General features: G+C 42.0%; 1 protein-coding gene across 1 annotated transcript; it reads left to right on the forward strand.

The window, feature by feature from the left end:
- The first annotated feature begins 3,492 nt into the window (after positions 1-3,492).
- Positions 3,493-17,160, forward strand: frg1 (FSHD region gene 1). Its single transcript, XM_080759148.1, has 9 exons — positions 3,493-3,611; positions 5,661-5,728; positions 6,944-7,066; positions 10,142-10,199; positions 11,700-11,814; positions 12,247-12,351; positions 13,125-13,216; positions 15,400-15,510; positions 17,033-17,160. The coding sequence occupies exons 1-9, from the start codon at positions 3,553-3,555 to the stop codon at positions 17,067-17,069; spliced, it is 768 nt and encodes a 255-aa protein (XP_080615274.1). The 5' UTR covers positions 3,493-3,552; the 3' UTR covers positions 17,070-17,160.
- The last annotated feature ends 72 nt before the right edge of the window (positions 17,161-17,232 follow it).

Genomic DNA, 17,232 nt, shown 5'->3' on the forward strand with positions numbered 1-17,232 from the left:
TGGCACAACTCATGAAGGCAGCATCCAATTTTCTCCAAATAAGCACACATTGGAGGGGCCTCTAGTCTACATAACACAGAGCCAAAAATGCTTTAATTTCCACACGCGCCGCAAATGGTAAATGCCACCGTTTGTTGCCAAAGCATTACCTTTTCATCAACTTAGCCAGAAATGGTCTCCTGAGTCATGTGCAAGGACCGCTAAGTTTTAATACTCCATACCGTTTTCCTGTAATTGTCTTCACACATTGTGGGTGGGGTGGGGCCTATGTCATACAAAAACACCATCAAGAATCATTCCCAGCTCTCTAACAGTTACACCGTCTGTCGTACAAACTGACTAGAGATCTGCACTCCGGGGTGCACCTTTTTTCTAGTTTAATCACGGCATCGCATCAAGCTTGTTTCTGCAAATATGGCAACATCCTGAAATTAGTAATGCCTTCAGAAAGCAATCACCTCACAGGCTGTAAAATAGGCTACTAACTTCTAAATCAAACAGGGTTTTGAGGTCAAAACATTGTCAAGTTAATAGCATACCAGCTGTTAACAGATAAAGCAGCTCGCTTTATCTCCATGAAGAGTTACACAAATCACACTACCGGCTGTGTTTAATTTAAGGCTTTGTGTGCCTTGTCTAATCGAAGGAGCAGCCATTTGGTATTTTATTACGTTTCTACAATCATCCTCCATGGGATTTGGGTATAAAAACATTTTTAGAGTTTCTGATTCACAAAGATATTTCTATTGGTCTAATTAAATGTTATATATTAAATATTCACCAGTCTGGCCCTGCCGGTGGATGACCGGGTGGTGTGTTAGCCATGTGGCATTGGTGATCTGTGTCCTTCCACCTCTCTGCCCTTGGTGTGCTCTGGTCTCTTTGCTGACCTGTGAAGGAAGAAAAGGGAAAAATCCTCCCATTTCGTTATACAGTAATAAAAAGTAAGTCTGTTGCACTGTACAGTACACCTACAAAAGGTGACAGCTGCGTAGAAGACCAAACGAGGGTCCCAACATACTAAAAGGATTTAAGAACTCCCACACACGGTCTTCAAATTTAAAAGGTTTTAACAGGAATATAACAACGTTTCGGTCTGTTAGCCCTTCAAATCAGGTCATCTTTTAGGAGTTATGAGTTATAGAGTAATAATAACTTAAGCACTGGTTGGCACATTTTATTTATTTATCATAAGGTAGGCTTCATGCATCTATGACTCCATTATATTTAAGGCAAAATAACAAAAGGAGTCTTATTAATACACACTGGTGTCCAGCCAACAAACAGATTAGACAGGTTATGTGTTGGAACTGTGAGACAGTGAGAGTGCATAATGAAGCTGTTGCTTTTAGGATGCCCGCCCTTCCCGTAACCACCATTGTCTGGCTGTCTTTTCCACTGGGTGTTATGGAGCCCTAGTTGTAGCGTTTTACTGTAGAGGGCAGATAACGCAAGCTTGTGTCTCATTTATTTTACTTCTTGACACTGTCAACAAAGTGATTTATTAGCTGCTGTCTCAGACCCCTGATTAGACCATTCCTGTCTAATGGGTTTAATTTGCATAAACAGTTATTGAACCATGCCACCTTGTTGAGGTCATTACCATCTCCCCTTACAGGAAATCAACCTGGGAGGGATACTAATCAACTCTCACGTCACAGGTTGACCGGGATGCGGTTTTTAAATGTCACAGTGGATTGGTGACTGTCTGAGTTGAATTGCAACAACAGCTTGTCAAAACTAAACCAGCAATCTTGTTGAATTCTTCATAATAATATAGTGACTCCATTCGCCTTTGTGGTATTTTTGTTACAGTATATCTGCATACACAATGAATTAAGGTATTCTGTATTCAACCCATCCTAACAGGAGCAGTGGGTGCTATGGGCTAGCACCTCAGGGAGCAGTTTGCTGATGCTGACACATTGCTGAGGCTAGGGATCGAACCTGGACTTCCCCAGGCATGCTCTCTCTACATTCAGCTATTTGTGAATGAATGGGGCAGAAATAGCTGAATGTAGAGAGTATACATTCAGCTATTTCCACCCCATTCATGTACATAATTTTAACAATTACCTTTTTTCTGCATTTAATAGATCCTAAAATTGTTGACATTGTAAAAAGTTACCGCTTGATGCTCGGCAATGACTTTATAAGGTTCAGTGCTCCACATGGTGTTCACTCAGAATCAGAGCAAAGTCCGAGACCCTGAATGCAACATTTTCTAAAATGAAAATTCAGGCCCAGTGTCAGGCTATAAATGTGGAGGTTCTTTGACATGAACATTTTTGAGAGCCACGTCAAAATGATATAGTACTGACTGAGTGGCACTAATGGCTATCATCACATGGTGTGACTGATGTCACCATAAAACCCGTGCTAGAACAGTTTTGGCAATGAAGTGAGTGACCTGTAGTAGAATATTGCTATAGGTCACTCACAATGGCCATGGTTAGCGATTCAGGGGCTGGAGCCATAACTGTACATTTATATGTAGGCCTGGCTATTTAGCTAAAGATTTCCTGCCAGGGGAGGGGACCAAAATATTTGATATTGGTCAAGATTTGAGATTTAGTTTAAAAAAAAAAGGGGGGGGGGGGGGGGGGGGTTATAGTTGACTATATAGCCGAGCGGCTTCTTTTTGAGGGATTAAGCCCTTCAAGGGGGTCACCGAACCCCACTTTGAGAACCACCTGTTTTTACTACAAAATATGCTTAATTAACAGATATGAGTAGGCCTAAAGCCATTAGCAGTCCAATGTTGACGAACTTGATGTACTGCAGCGCATGCATACCCCTCATCACATTTATGCTAAACTGCTCCTAAACTGTCTTCATCTGGCATAATAAATTAACCACGCTCTATCGAGGGCTATTTATTCATACCCAAGCGACCGTGAACGTGGAAAAACTGCAACACAAAACAAATCATATTTTTTAACACAATTATGAAAGTCCTCGTTGACAGTCAAGCTGCTGTCCCTAAAGTGTCCACACATGTCACATAAACACAAACATTAAACAACACCGGGGTCAACAATTGACATACATACCGTGTGCGCATGCTGAACAGATTATTTTACGAGTATATTACGTTCTTGTTCTTCTTTAACTTGTTTTATGTTGTAGAGACTCTGACTTACAAAGCTGAGAGCTTCTTTCCTCCCTGTACTTCCCCGTTTTTTGTTCTGACCAAACCTAGACCAAACATGCCCAAACAAACCCAACAGGTGCTTGTAATCAGGTGATAAACACACCACAAAGCACAGAACTATAGTACAGTACAGCTACAGTTTGTTAATCCAAATAAAATATATATTCACTATTCATATTTTCAGGAAAAATAAGCAATAAAATAAAATATTACAGTCAGAATCCATCCATGATCCATCCATCGCGTCACCATGCAGGCTTCATCATCTCTGGGAGGGATCGAGGTTCAGGTCCTTGAATTTTGAACCTCTGCTGTTTCCGTAAATTCCGTAGTGGCTGCCTGGCTGGCTGATTGTTTGTGTTTACATTTTAGCGCGTGTACCAGAAGAAGCTAGCGACATGGATGAATATTCCCGCGTAAAATCATCTAAGCTGGTACTAAAAGGAATGAAAAAAGGGTAAATATGTCTCCGCAGAAAAGGCCACCAAAATAGCTAGTGAACTGTTCAATAATATAGTTTTGCTTTTCCCCTTGGTGGTCCAGTCCTAAAAGCTAACATAGCTAATGCTACCGTGCCGACCCATGTTGTGTTATTAGGTTGCGAGGATAATGGCTCCATTTATGGCTGTAAAGCATCTATTAGATTCATTACAGCCATCCTAGGGCCATTTTGTACGAGTCGATTGGGTTTTTTTAATACGTTAATTAACTAACAACCAGTCTAACTAGCCTAAGATTTAGACTCGAAGATGTATTTTTCGATTCTGTCGGCATCCGAGTGATGATGTATCATGTAAGAATCGATAAATACATCTACGAGAGTCTAAATCTTAGGCTACAGTCTAACGTGGCTTCAGTTGCATGTGTAGGATAGCCTAGTAGTTATAGTACTACACTAACATGTTGAATCTAGTGTTGCAACTTGCAATGCCAATTTCCAACCTTATGCTGCATTATGTGCAATTTCAAAACAGTTGGTACTAAGGACCTAGAACATAGACAAATAATCACCTGCTCGTAATGTATTGACATAAAGTAGAAGTAGATCATAGTCGCCATTAGCCCCTCTCGGAACCCCCTGGGTCAGCCCAATCCGAACCGAACCGGGCTGACCCGTAGGGTTCCTGGTCAAGCTAAGATTTTTCAATGCGATTGTTGGGACGCGGATATACACAAACTCATCGTTTAGTCCATCGGCGCGGAATTAGGACGCTTTTTATTGTGTTTGTTTACGGATGTGCGAACTATAAGTACCTTACATACCTCTGATAAAATCTCCTGTGTTGCGGAAGCCGGTAAGTATTTTTAATCCATGTTTGATTAAAAATGTCGCTTTGATTTCTTCTTGTTTATTTACCGTTTATTGTACCGCCTCTCGATGTGCGGTTGGCTTTGCGGGCTATGTCCCTTCCTCTGATCTGCTCCGTCATAGCTGTAGCACCACTAGCTAGCCAGATAGGCGGTACAATGAGGTGTCAATAAACAAGGTAGGAAGAAGCGACATTTTTAATCAATCATGGATTAAAAATACTTAACGGCTTCCGCGACACAGGAGATGTGACGGTATGGTATGTAAGGTACTTATAGTTCGCACATTCGTAAGTCAATACATGAATAACCATGGTAAAAGCGCGCAGAAGTCCGTCTCATGGAGTGTTTACATTGTATTTGTTTGTGCGTAACTGGCGACAGCCCCACTTGAAGCAGGACCCAATGCAGTAAAGTCTTAAAAGTGTCAGAAACTTTACTACATTCGGGTTCTGCTTGCGGGGCTAAGTCACCATTAGCCCTGGTCCAGTGCGAGTTCTCTCTAACGCACTGGACCAGAGCTATGTCATCATAATATGTCTATGGTGGATTTTTATTTAAACAAAAACTTTGCAGATACAAAGAGGATAATTCAAGCTTTCCGTACAATGCTGCAAAGTTGGTGCGTTTAATGTCGTTTAATACAATCAGATATAGGGATGTTAAGGGTTGGCATTGCAACTGTAGATTCCAGATATTAAAAATCACACCCGTGTGAAGTTAGAGGCGCTCTTATCATCGTACATCATCTCATTCCGGCCAAACGCAATTTGCGTCCTCACCTTCGTCATCAATGTTTGTGTTACGCAATGTTTGTGTTTACACAAACCCTCAAAATTGTACATTCATTGTCATGGTGTTTGTGTAGGATAAAGTTTGTGCACACACATCAAAAGCTGGACATAGGAGGGGCTAGCGCCCCTCAAAAAGAGTTGGCACTGGGTGAAAAGAAAACGGGGTTACAAAATCGTGGGATAAAAAAAAAAGAGTTGCTTGCGGCTAGATATAGCCTTGGTACAAGACTGTTGACCGTCTTGATCTAAGGCCAGTGTAGATGTGTGTCTGGATAAAAGTGCTAAATATCAAAATTGAAAAGAAAATGTATAGTAAATATCAGTTGTAACCATAACAGTTGTAACATATAAACTTTGCCTGATGCCAACATGTAAACGTGTCTATACATGTCTTGTTTTGACAGGAAAAAGAAGAAACAGAAAGATAAGAATAAGACAAAAGATGAAGAAGTGGACAAAAAGGATATTGTTGGTATGTGTAATTTGTGTATATAGCTTGAGAAACAGAATATAACAGGACGCCACTTTTCCAATTTCCATTGAACTTCAATGGACGTGGCCACCCTGTTCTTTTCAGTCGCCCGATTACTTTGAATGGTGTGCTCGCTCTTGTTAGATTTTGGTGTGTGATGTTAGAGATAATTTAAAATGTATCAGGTGGGTAAAATGACAAACAACAGAATTGTATCGTCACAATTATGTGTGTGTCCTCCTAGACCTAGAATGGGTGATATTCCATATATTGCATATTATTTCATAACAGCCATGTTATGTGGTGGGATTCATCTCTACAGAATTGTTATTTGTAGTTCCTACCTTATTAATTACTTGTCAACTAGTTTCATGTCATTTTATGCTTGCCCGGATGAAGACTCATTTGACATGTTGGCGTTTTAAACTTTAATAAAGTAACTTGATTTTATATCCACCCTCCTCTTTTTAAAACTTTTTTGAGTGCTCGGATCACCACTCGCTCTTCTACCGTACATAGTAAAATAGCGCCACTATTCCACAAGATTCACACGGACCACATGCTCTGTACTTGACAGGCGGCAGCACTGAACACATTATGAAAACCTCCTTCAATGGATGCATTTAAATTGACAGTTGTGATTAATTACCCCACACCAACCGCAACGCACCTGTCAATATTTGTGTCCCATATGTATGCGTTCATTGAAGGACGTTTATACAGTATGTGTGTAGTGGTACTGTGAATGTCACCCTGTCCCGTACAGAGAATGTTGTCTATTTGATTCTTGTGAAAAAGTGGAGATATTTCACTCGATACAAGTTTTCTGCTACAACTTTCAAATGGATATGAAACTAGATGACAAGACCTGACCCCAATGTGCAGCAATTAATGTTTGGGTGAGGATATACGGAGAGCTACAAATTAGAATGCACCGTAAACCTTATTAAAGCTGTAGTGGCTATAAGTCCACTTAAGCCCCATACTTCATCATGTAACAAGTATCAAACGTAGCCAATCTACAAGCTCACAACACATCACATCACATGATGACACCTTGTGTACGCTTATTTTCGAATAGTCTTTTTAAATTTTTTACATTTTGAAATCGTTTGAATATTTGTCCAAAATAGGGACACCAGGAATAATGACTGAGGTTAATGGGAACACAATGTATTAGTGCAGTGCTCCATCACACTCCATTCTGCTGTTCAGGTGGTTGGTGGTGTGTCCATAATATTGGAGACCTCACTGGAACGGTTGCTGTGGAGATGCACAGCAACTCTTACATCCATGCCTTGGATACTGGCCTCTTCACTGTTGGCGCACCACACCAAGGTACGTGGGATCAGAGTCCTGGTCACTCACTCACTCACTCACTCATGGAAGCTGGGTGTGGGGTGGGAGTTTGTGGTAGTCGAATGCATTAAAGGGCCATTTCACCACTGAAAGAAACTGCAATCACTCAATGTTAATAGTATTTGTAGTAGATACAATTTGAAATTGGCACTATATTGCCAGAAAAATAATGAAGTATGTGTGTTTGACTGGATTGTTGAATTTCTACAACATGTAGTCCAGGGTAGGAAGTATGGAAGCAGAAATGAAAAAGCATTTCTCTTATTTCAATGTACTTTTTGCATTTGCCATTTCATTAGAATTTAGGCAGCTTTAGCTTCCACAATGAAGTGCATTGTCATGACACATATTACACACAAAACCTCCAGGAAACAGTTTCTTGTGTCCTAAACATGATTAAAATAAGATCTGTTTGCAAAAGTGGTGAAGTGGCTCTTCCACCCCAAAATGAAAAATAAAATAATGCCTGTGCCAGTGTGCATGTGAACTCTTGTGTTGCACTTGAACTCTGCGGTCATGCCCAGTTGCATTCCTCACTACTGCATGGGAAGGTTTACACTGCAAGTGATTTAAAAAGTACAATATTGGAACAAAATATGTTTTTAAAGCAATTAGGATACGACTGGGTTACAAGACAGTAGGGATTTTTGCTTTGTTTTGTTTTCATGGACCGCAGCTTGCCTTAGATCTGAAAACAAAGCATTATGCTGAACAGCACCTGTCAGTTTTCAAATTACATTGATTTCCTACAGATAGTGGAAGAATTCTTCTGAGAGTGCATATACAGTAGAAAGCACAGCATGAGATCAGGCCTGTTTTTCGACAATGTATTCGATGCAGGTTCCCAGCCTGCCAGGTAATGTTTCGTAGCAGAAGCTGGAACCGTTCCCTAAGCACTGCACAACATCTGTTAATCTTCTCCTTGGCTTCTCAAGCGTGGTATTGAAAAGCACCATCAGCGTTACGTTTCTGCAAGGGATAATATATAGAGTTCAGAGGAAGCCCAGTAGACAGTTAAGTTGGAGGGAATTGCAAGAGCCAGGATTCTGACGCAGATAATAGCATCACGTTCCTTCCTCTGCAGTCAGGAGTTTCCGTCAAGTGCGGGGAGGTGAGTGACTAAGTGACCACTGGGTCCAGCTGGCAAGTCACCAGCATTGAACTGGAAACAGGAGCTGCACGTACACACTTAACGAACTACATTTTAGTTCAATCCTTCACCCTTGACTGGGCTTTCACCTAGGCCTTTAATCCGCATAAAAAAGCAAGCCCACTCAGACAGGAGTTTATTTGTGAATGTGATGATATTTTCTTTTAGGAGTTTTTCACTTAGAAGTGGAGAGGGATGCGCATTGGAATGGGCTACCCCAGAGCCATAGAGTAAGACAGAGTTACGCAAACTCCGTTCACTTCATGGGGCCAGTCCAATGGCGGCTCTTCTGCATGGGGACAACCGGAAATGTACAGAATCCATTGGAGTCTATGGGCTCGCCCGAGTACATGACCACATGTTTTCTGCCCCCTCAATATCGCAACTCTTCTATTAGATGGCTCTGGCCTACCCTGAGCTGCCACTCACTAGAACTACATTCACGTTTTATGCGAAGACCCAGTGAAAAGATTGAAACATCCCAGTTCCCCTCTGTGGACTCATCCTCTGCATGACTGTATAAGATGAAAGCGGAAGAAGAGGCAAGAGGCTGTGCATTTTAGACAGAGACAGATTGGAGATTTCCTCTAATTTTTTTAGAAGAGGATTTCTGTACACACATTACTGAATAATAGCTCCTTCTGAAAAAGCACAAAATGTTCACATTCAACTTCTGGTTCAAAGGAAAATCACTGATGTTCTTTAATCAAACTCAGAGGGCCCACAGTCTGGCACATCTCGTAGATAACCAGCCCTTGTTAAAAAAGCTCTTCACGTCTCATTACACTTGTGGTTTATTAATGTCTGCCTTATTAAGGTCTAGCAGGCTGTGCTCATCCTTGACAGGTCTATAATATGGTCCCTGGCAAACCCCCTCTATACTAAACCTGAAGTGTGTGTGTGTGTGTGTGTGTGTGTGTGTGTGTCACTTTAAGCATAATGTCAGCATGATGCTAGTTAATTTCCCACACAATGAGTGAACTGAATAACTGATGATTACTTTTTTAATCAATGTTCGCTGAACGAGGTCCTTCATTTCAAACAAATCTGAAGATAATCATAGAATATAATGCAGACTTTAGATTTAGAATAGCAACCACCTCTTATTTCCTCTCTACTGTGATTTAATGTGATCTAGACCAGTAGGTGGTATTCTTCAAAGAGTCCACATGATCAAACAGCAACCTAAATCTTCATGTAATTGGTCCAGATGGTACAATTTCCGTCTACTTGATCGGCAGGCAGATTTGGAGTTTAAACAAGATTATTATTATTTGTATACAACAAGAACAATTCTATTTCAGCGTGTTAAAATTCCATGTCGGGTGAAAAGAAGCAGCATGGACTCCTCATGCATAGAAGGAGGCATGAGGTCAGTCCGCTAATAATTGGCACTGGGTGAAAAAACTGGGTTGCAAAATCGTGGGATAAAAAAATCCATGGGGTCCCCAACAATAGTAGGTAATGTAGCATCACAATCATTTGAACCATTTATATGTTGGCTATTCAAGAAATGGCACATCTACAACAAGCTCCCAGCATCACATATTTTCTGTGCTGCGAGTTTGTACATCTGCATCATTTTTGAAGAAAAATATTTGGAAACCTGAGGGGCGCTATATTGTAGATTTTTGTCGTAACACAAACATAAAACTCCCATTGACAATGAATGGAGAATGTACGTCATAGCAAATCGACATATTACGTCATGATCATGTACTATGATAAGAGCGCCCTTCACACGGTGTGATTTCTTTAACACAAATCTTCTCTTCTGGGGGTCCCTGGCAGGCTGGCCCCAATCACTTTCAGATGGGGGTCAAATACATATCAATTTGGGGGTCCTTGGCACGAAAAAGTTTGAGAACTACTGCTAATAAGGAATACTGTTTTTAATGTTTCAGATGATGAGGGGCCCGACCCTCCTGAGCAGTTCACTGCTATCAAGCTGTCTGACTCCAGGTGGGTATATTATTATAATCTAAATGACAGTACTTTTCACACGCATATACATGGAATTAATATAGCATTCATGGTTTCTCAAGGTGAGTCCTTATATCACCCTACTAGTTTACTGTAGCTGTTGCATTTTCTGCTTTTAAGTGGTCCATTAGTAAAGAGGACTTTCAAGTCCAGTCGGCTAGTCGCATATTTATTTATTTAACAACTGTCATAAGTAAATGCATTCAACAAGTGCCATAGGTGAGCAATCTATTTAAAGGTGGAGGCAGGGCACAGCCTAGTGGTTGTGCCCTGCCTCCAGCAAGCACGGTCAGGACCTGGACGAATTAGTGATGTCTCGATTGGGGCCAAATCAAGTCAAACCAAGACTAAGATGGATGTCTCTGGATGAATCAGAGAGAGTCTGATCGAGTCCAGATCAACTTAAGTCATATCCTATCAGATCTGGCCCAGAATAAGCTATATTATTTAAACTGGAGAAGACGTCCAGGAAATGACGATCATCCCCATATGGGCTGTGATCTGGCCTAGTCCTGAACATCACTGCAGTCAGAGGACGTCATCATAACGTTATCATGATGTCATTTGGCTTGCTGGGTATTGGTGAAATGCTCCACTCCCGCCTGTGTATATTTCTTTCCGCTCTGGGCGGATTTGCTTTTCGCATACATTCTCATTGGAAGGCATTAATCTGTCGCCAGGTTTTTTGCGAGAAGAACCTTTGCCGCGTACAAAACTGTGCACAACTAGAAATGTCGACTTGCCAACTTGCGCCTTGCACAGAAGTACAGTAGGCCACATGGCCAATAAGGGACCACCAGTCTTACCCCGACATACATACATACATACCCAGCCGATCACCAAACGTACCTTAGTTACGTCATGGTCCCTTATTGGCCGGTGGACAACACCGACATACTGTACCCAGACGATCGCAGTACTCTGCTTCCGCAAGTAATAAAGCGTGAGCGACCTTTATTTTGGTGGTTTCCAACTTCGAGCACAAGCGGAATGCCCTATGTATTCATAGTTCAGGTGAAAACATTTATAATAGTCAACGTTTTTCAGCCCTGAGATCTTTGTCAAGTCGTGATAATAATTATAATGATGATTTTTTTCACACTTTATGAATCATAGGGTGCAAGTTTAGTCAACACACCTATATAGACTTGTTTTCCATTCTCCCTCAGGGTTCATGACACCTGTTACTGTTATTGTGACAACCATAGTAGACTAAAGACATCAGCAGCATTTGTATCAATAACTGTAGTTCACAAACTACACCTGTTTTACCACAGTATTTGAGGTCATTGCCCTAGCCTGCACACCTGACTGTGACAGTCATAGGTATGGTTATTAATGATGATTGAAATCAAAACCATTCCGTTTGCTATGTATAACAGGAAATTATTTGGCCATTGATAACCAATCGGCCCCTTTACAGGCTTAGGTATGACGCTGCTGGAGAATGCTGAACCAATGTTCATTTTGCACTTGTAGGATAGCCCTGAAGTCTGGATATGGAAAGTACTTGGGAATCACCTCAGATGGTTTGGTGGTGGGTCGCTCAGATGCCATCGGCTCCAGAGAACAATGGGAACCTGTTTTCCAAGAAGTAAGTTAAACAAGCTGATTAAACCTTTTTATGTGCACTCTCAGTTTTAACTTTCCCATGGTACTCGGCAGACTGCCGTTGTGTGAAGTAACCCAGAGGTACAAAATAATCTGTTCTACAGTCAAGCAGCCATTCGTAATGAGTGCATTAATTTTAGCCATAACAGCCTTAAAGGTTTTATATGATAAAGCCAGACAGAAGAGCCCTTAAAAGTTCTCACAGTTATTTCATTCTGGTTGCTATGCTGTTAAGGCCTATTTATGCTTGTCAAACGAAACTCCAAGCATTAATTGGCCTTCATCATGAGTTGATATTTTGTTCATTTTGTGATCTTAGAAACTCAAATTGAAACCTGTGTAGATTAATTCTTACGTTCAGGTCAACACATATCTCACCACAGCCCTGTCTGTCCGTCTGTCTGTGCCGTTTCAGGGTAAAATGGCTCTGATGGCAGCAAACAGCTGTTTCATCTCCTACAGTGAGAGTGGGGACATCGAGGCTAAGACTAAGGCAGCAGGCGAGGACGAGATGGTGAAGGTGAAGTGTTCAGGCTGCATCCTAATGCGCAACTCATTGCAGGCTGTCTCCATGGGGACCTGCTGGCTCAGATGGAGTGTGCTGTTGAATACCCTTTACGTCTGTACTGTTTTGAAAATATTGAACCAATGGAAAGTAGTAAAAAACTCTTTGGACAAAACCTCTTAACTCCATTCCAAACTGTCTGTTAAAGCAACTAACTCCACCACCTCTCCCCCTCTCATGTAGGTAATTGAAAATATATAAAGTCACAACACCAACTTTGATGAGCCAGTATTGCTTTGTTTTCAAAATACAAGGTTTTCTTAATTTCCTAAAAAGATATATTTTTCATATATTTTCACATGTGGTTTCTTCCCGACAGCAGAGATATGCTAGTGGTCCAGAGCTGAAGATTGAGAACCACTGATCTATTCCTTTCCCATAATCATTCTGTTCTCTTAACCTTCCATATTAGCTCATGTGTGATTCATTGCAACACATATAATTGTGTCTCAACCGGTCAATCCAGTACACTCTCCCTTGAAATTCTAACGATCTTCTCTGTGGAAGTTCTTGACATCCGACTTGTGTCATCATACATCACCAGGTCATTTAGTTTCCCAACTAGTGGTCGATAAAAAGTTAAACAAATGTTATTATCTTATCTTTTTTACTTTTCTCACTCATCTTACGTCATCTTTTGTTCTCTCTCTCGCTCACTCAATTATGTAACTTCTGCTCTCTCATTTTCTCTGTATTTGTCTGTGTGTCGCTTTGTGGATGTTGAACAGATCCGGTCCTGTGCGGAGAAGGATGTGAAGCCCAAAGATGACATAGCGGATGAGGACCGGGGCAACGTGAAGAACTGCGAGATCAATTATGTGTGCGTGACCTTTACTATAACACCTTTCATGCCTAATCGCCTTTCAAATCGCTTCAGCGCTCCAGCAGTCCCATTACAAAAAAACCCTGTAAATGTGACCTGTTTGGTTTAATTCACTAGTTTTCAAATCCGTTATGACCTGCTCAACCACAACCACTGTAATGTTGCTGGAAAAACAGGCGCGTAACTACAGTGACGCAGACAACACCATTGTTGTGTGTTAGCAGCCCCGTGGCTGCTGCCCTGAGCTGTGGCTGAGTACCTGCTCTGTTCACAATTGCGGCAGGTACGTTCACAACTACTACAGTGCCCAGCTTTTTATAAACCAAAACACAGTTTGGTCTGTTTTCACTGGCGGCTGCAGCTACGCCCGCGGGGCGGTCATGGTGACCAGCCTGTGTGGGGCCTACTGACGTCTCGCTACGTGTTGTGTGTGTTGAGTTATTTGCATTCAAGAGGGAGACACATTTTGAAAGAAGCAAATCATTTGTTTCATTTAAAATGTATCTAACTAGACCTGTATGTGCCCGTTGCAGTCGGCCACCGGCCTACTTGGGAACGATGCAACTTGGGAACCTAATGATATATGTTGTCATAGCACCCGTTTTAACTGTCAGCCGGTGTCCCACATGGAGATCTGTGTATGTGCCTGTGTGTGAAGACTGCAAACTGAAAAGTGTACTTTGAAGTCGGTGGGTCAAGCGGTTCTCGAGTTACGTGCATTACGACCATACACGCTCGCGTGTATGGTATGTATATATGGTAGATAAAACCCAGAAGCAGCCAGAATACAGTCAAATGGGTTTTGAGCGTTTCTTACCATCTGTTCTGCTTCTATTCACTTTTTTCCTCCAGCCTCTCTCAAAATGGCTGGGGTTCAGGCTGACCTTTTTAATTCAGGGATTTCCTCCCTATTACCTTGACGTTTTCGTCGTTCTTTTTTCTCTGTTGATGGCAGCGAGGGTCTGACAGCTAAATCACTTCCCTTGATGTGACAGCCTCATCAATCCCTCTGCCTTAAAGCCTGTTCTATACTTTGTCATAAAACGGTGTCACACGAAAATGGAAGATGTACAAGCTCACAACGCTTTGCGATTCAACGTGAAAGCTTGTATAGCTGCTATTTTGAAAAAAATATATACCGATAGTGAATATAAGGATGTGCTCAAAATTGGGACACAAGGGTTAATGTCGTTAAAGATGCAGTTGCTGGTGTGTGTGTGTTTGGGCATTGCTGTATTGATGATTGTCACGATTGTTCCTTGTTTTTCTATTTATCACATCCCATCTGTTGCCTATTAAGTCTGAGACAATACATCTCAGGCTGTTTTATGCTTGTCAGGCTTTGCCCCCCACCTCCTCGCTCCATTATTGTTTTTTAGGGCAAACACTGTGGAAATGGACTCATCATGTTGACGTGACGATAATGGCTGCCCTTGAGCTGCCTTCGTGATGTAGTGCTTAGCATCGCCAATGTGTTTCAGAATGGAGTGCAACGTGGGAATCATAAACCACTGTCTCCAACCGCCAACCTAAAACATCGCAAATAGAGTGCTGTTGTTTAATTTGCACCATTTTACTTTATATTATTTATTCAACGGGTTGTTTTCTTTGAAATGTGGTATGTGAAATATTTTAGACGGGAGAGAAATTTGGTCAAGTTGGTGTGTCGTACATCCATCCATCCATCTTCAACCACTTATCCGTAGTCGGGTCGCGGGGGCAACAGCTCCACCAGAGTGTTCCAGACTTCCCTCTCCAGAGCAACATTAGTGACTTCCTCCTGGGGGATCCTGAGACGTTCCAAGGCCAGTGAGTCAATGTGTTTCCTCCAACTGCGCCTTGGTCTGCCCCAGGGTCTCCTCCCAGTGGGACGTGCCTCGAGGACCTGAGTCCCTAGGGAGATGCCCGAGAGGCATCCTAACCAGATACCCGAACCACCTAAGCTGGCTCCTTTCCAGGCGAAGAAGCGGCGGCTTAGCTCTACTCCGAGTATTTCTCGTGTGACTGAACTTCTCACCCTATCTCTAAGGGAGATGCCAGTCAGTCACCCGTCGAAGAATACCCATTACGGCCGCTTGTATTCGCGTGTCAATGTTTTGTGTACTGTACAGTATACTGGATTGGTTTAATATAATATACCGGTATGGATCTTAATGTAATGCTGTCATGTTACTTTACAGGAAGAAGTTCCAGAGTTTTCAGGATCGGCGCCTCAGGGTGAATGAAGAGGACTCGACTTCGTTGAAACGGGCCAGGACAGACGGGAAGTTTCATGAAACTTTGCTTGACAGGTATAAAATCACTGTGTGACTTCGCATCAACAGGCTTTCAACCATCATGGGAGAAAGCCTGGTATTCAATCTAAAACTGAGCCGTGTGACCCAGTTTTTGTAACACTGCTATGTAGTTTGCACGAAAATCGCACTCAGTCTTAGGACCAGCAGTGTACATTAAATAACTATCAATAAATTAAAGAATAAGCATAAATCCTAAAGGGCAATGCATTAAAACTAAGCATATTTAACAAAGTGCATTTATTGGGACTACAGCCTCCAACCCGAGGGGTCAAACAGTTCCTGGGCTGGGTGAGTGGGGTCCTCTATAATGCGGGTCGCAGTGCTCCTGCATATTTCAAAAATATTAAAGTGCATTTCTTGGGACTGCAGCCTCCAACCCGAGGGGTGTGGGTCAAACAGTTCCTGGGCTGGGTGAGTGGGGTCCTCTATAATGCGGGTAGCAGTGCTCCTGCATCTGCTGGTGTAGATGTCCTCGATGGAAGGGCATCTACCGTGGGCGTTTTTCACCATCCTCTGCAGCGCCGCCTTGTCCGCAGCAGAGCAGTTCCCATAGCAAGTGGTGATGGAGAATCTGAATGTGAGAGTTCTCTCCACCACACACCTGCAAAACGCCTCCAGCACTGAGGTGTTGAGGCCAACCTGCCTCAGCCTCCTGAGGAAATGGAGGCGCTGGGCCTTTTTTAAGATGTCTGTGGTCCACTTCAAGTCCTCGGAAATGTGCACTCCGAGGTACTTAAAGCTAGGGACCTTTTCTAATGCAAATCAATTAGTTTAGTCTCCGAGTTAGAATACACCAAGCTATTATTATACCAAAATAAACTAAATTAATGATTTTACCGAACTAAACACATTTTAAACTAAGGGACAGCACCGGGGTTCCATCCGCCTCATGACGTAAAGTTATTTACACCCCAGACCAGATCAGATAAGGAACCCAAATTTGATCCCAGGCTACCGTGTGGGTTGGCAGGTGCTGCAGTGTGTTGGATGCATCGCCCATTCATGTTGTTCGTCATATCTCGTGACTTGTATGTGCAACATGGGTATGTGACTTACAGGAAAAAAGAAGTAGACTGAGTGCAACTCAAACGTTAGCTTAGTCAGTTGTTTTGACCACACATTTAGTTGGAGCTACTACAAACGGCAGGATGGATTACGTTTTATTTTCTTACAAGCCGATCCAATCCTGCTGTCTCTACATAACCATGGTTCATCTAGTGCCCAAGGGCAGCACCTCACATGAATCTGCATTGTGCACAGACTTATACCAATTTATGTAAATAAATTTAAGTATTTAATCCCAAACCACACCATTGATTCACCATGCAACTCCTTTCAACCAAACGGTTGCATGTAGTGGCATGCAACCATTATCCCCAATGACAGTTGCAAGGAGTCTCATTGGTGTTAAAACTGTTATGTTGCAAGGAGTTGCGACTAGTTGCATTGGTGCGGTTTGGGGCAATAGGTACAAATAAAGTTGGTATAATTATTTTGTCATGTTTCTTTATTACAGGAGAGCCAAAATGAAAGCTGACAGATACTGCAAGTGAAGACCCATCACTGTAAACATTTGGCCATTTGATTTTACACACTTAACTTTTTTATGTCATGAATAAATCTGATTTGATCTAAATTGCTTGATGTCTCTCCTGTTGATCATTTAAATGATAATTTTCTTACAGAAACATCTTAAAATTGTACAATGAATATTAA

Source organism: Protomyctophum bolini (assembly GCF_963924005.1).
Source record: "Protomyctophum bolini genome assembly, chromosome: 3".
In the NCBI taxonomy this organism is placed as follows: domain Eukaryota; kingdom Metazoa; phylum Chordata; class Actinopteri; order Myctophiformes; family Myctophidae; genus Protomyctophum; species Protomyctophum bolini.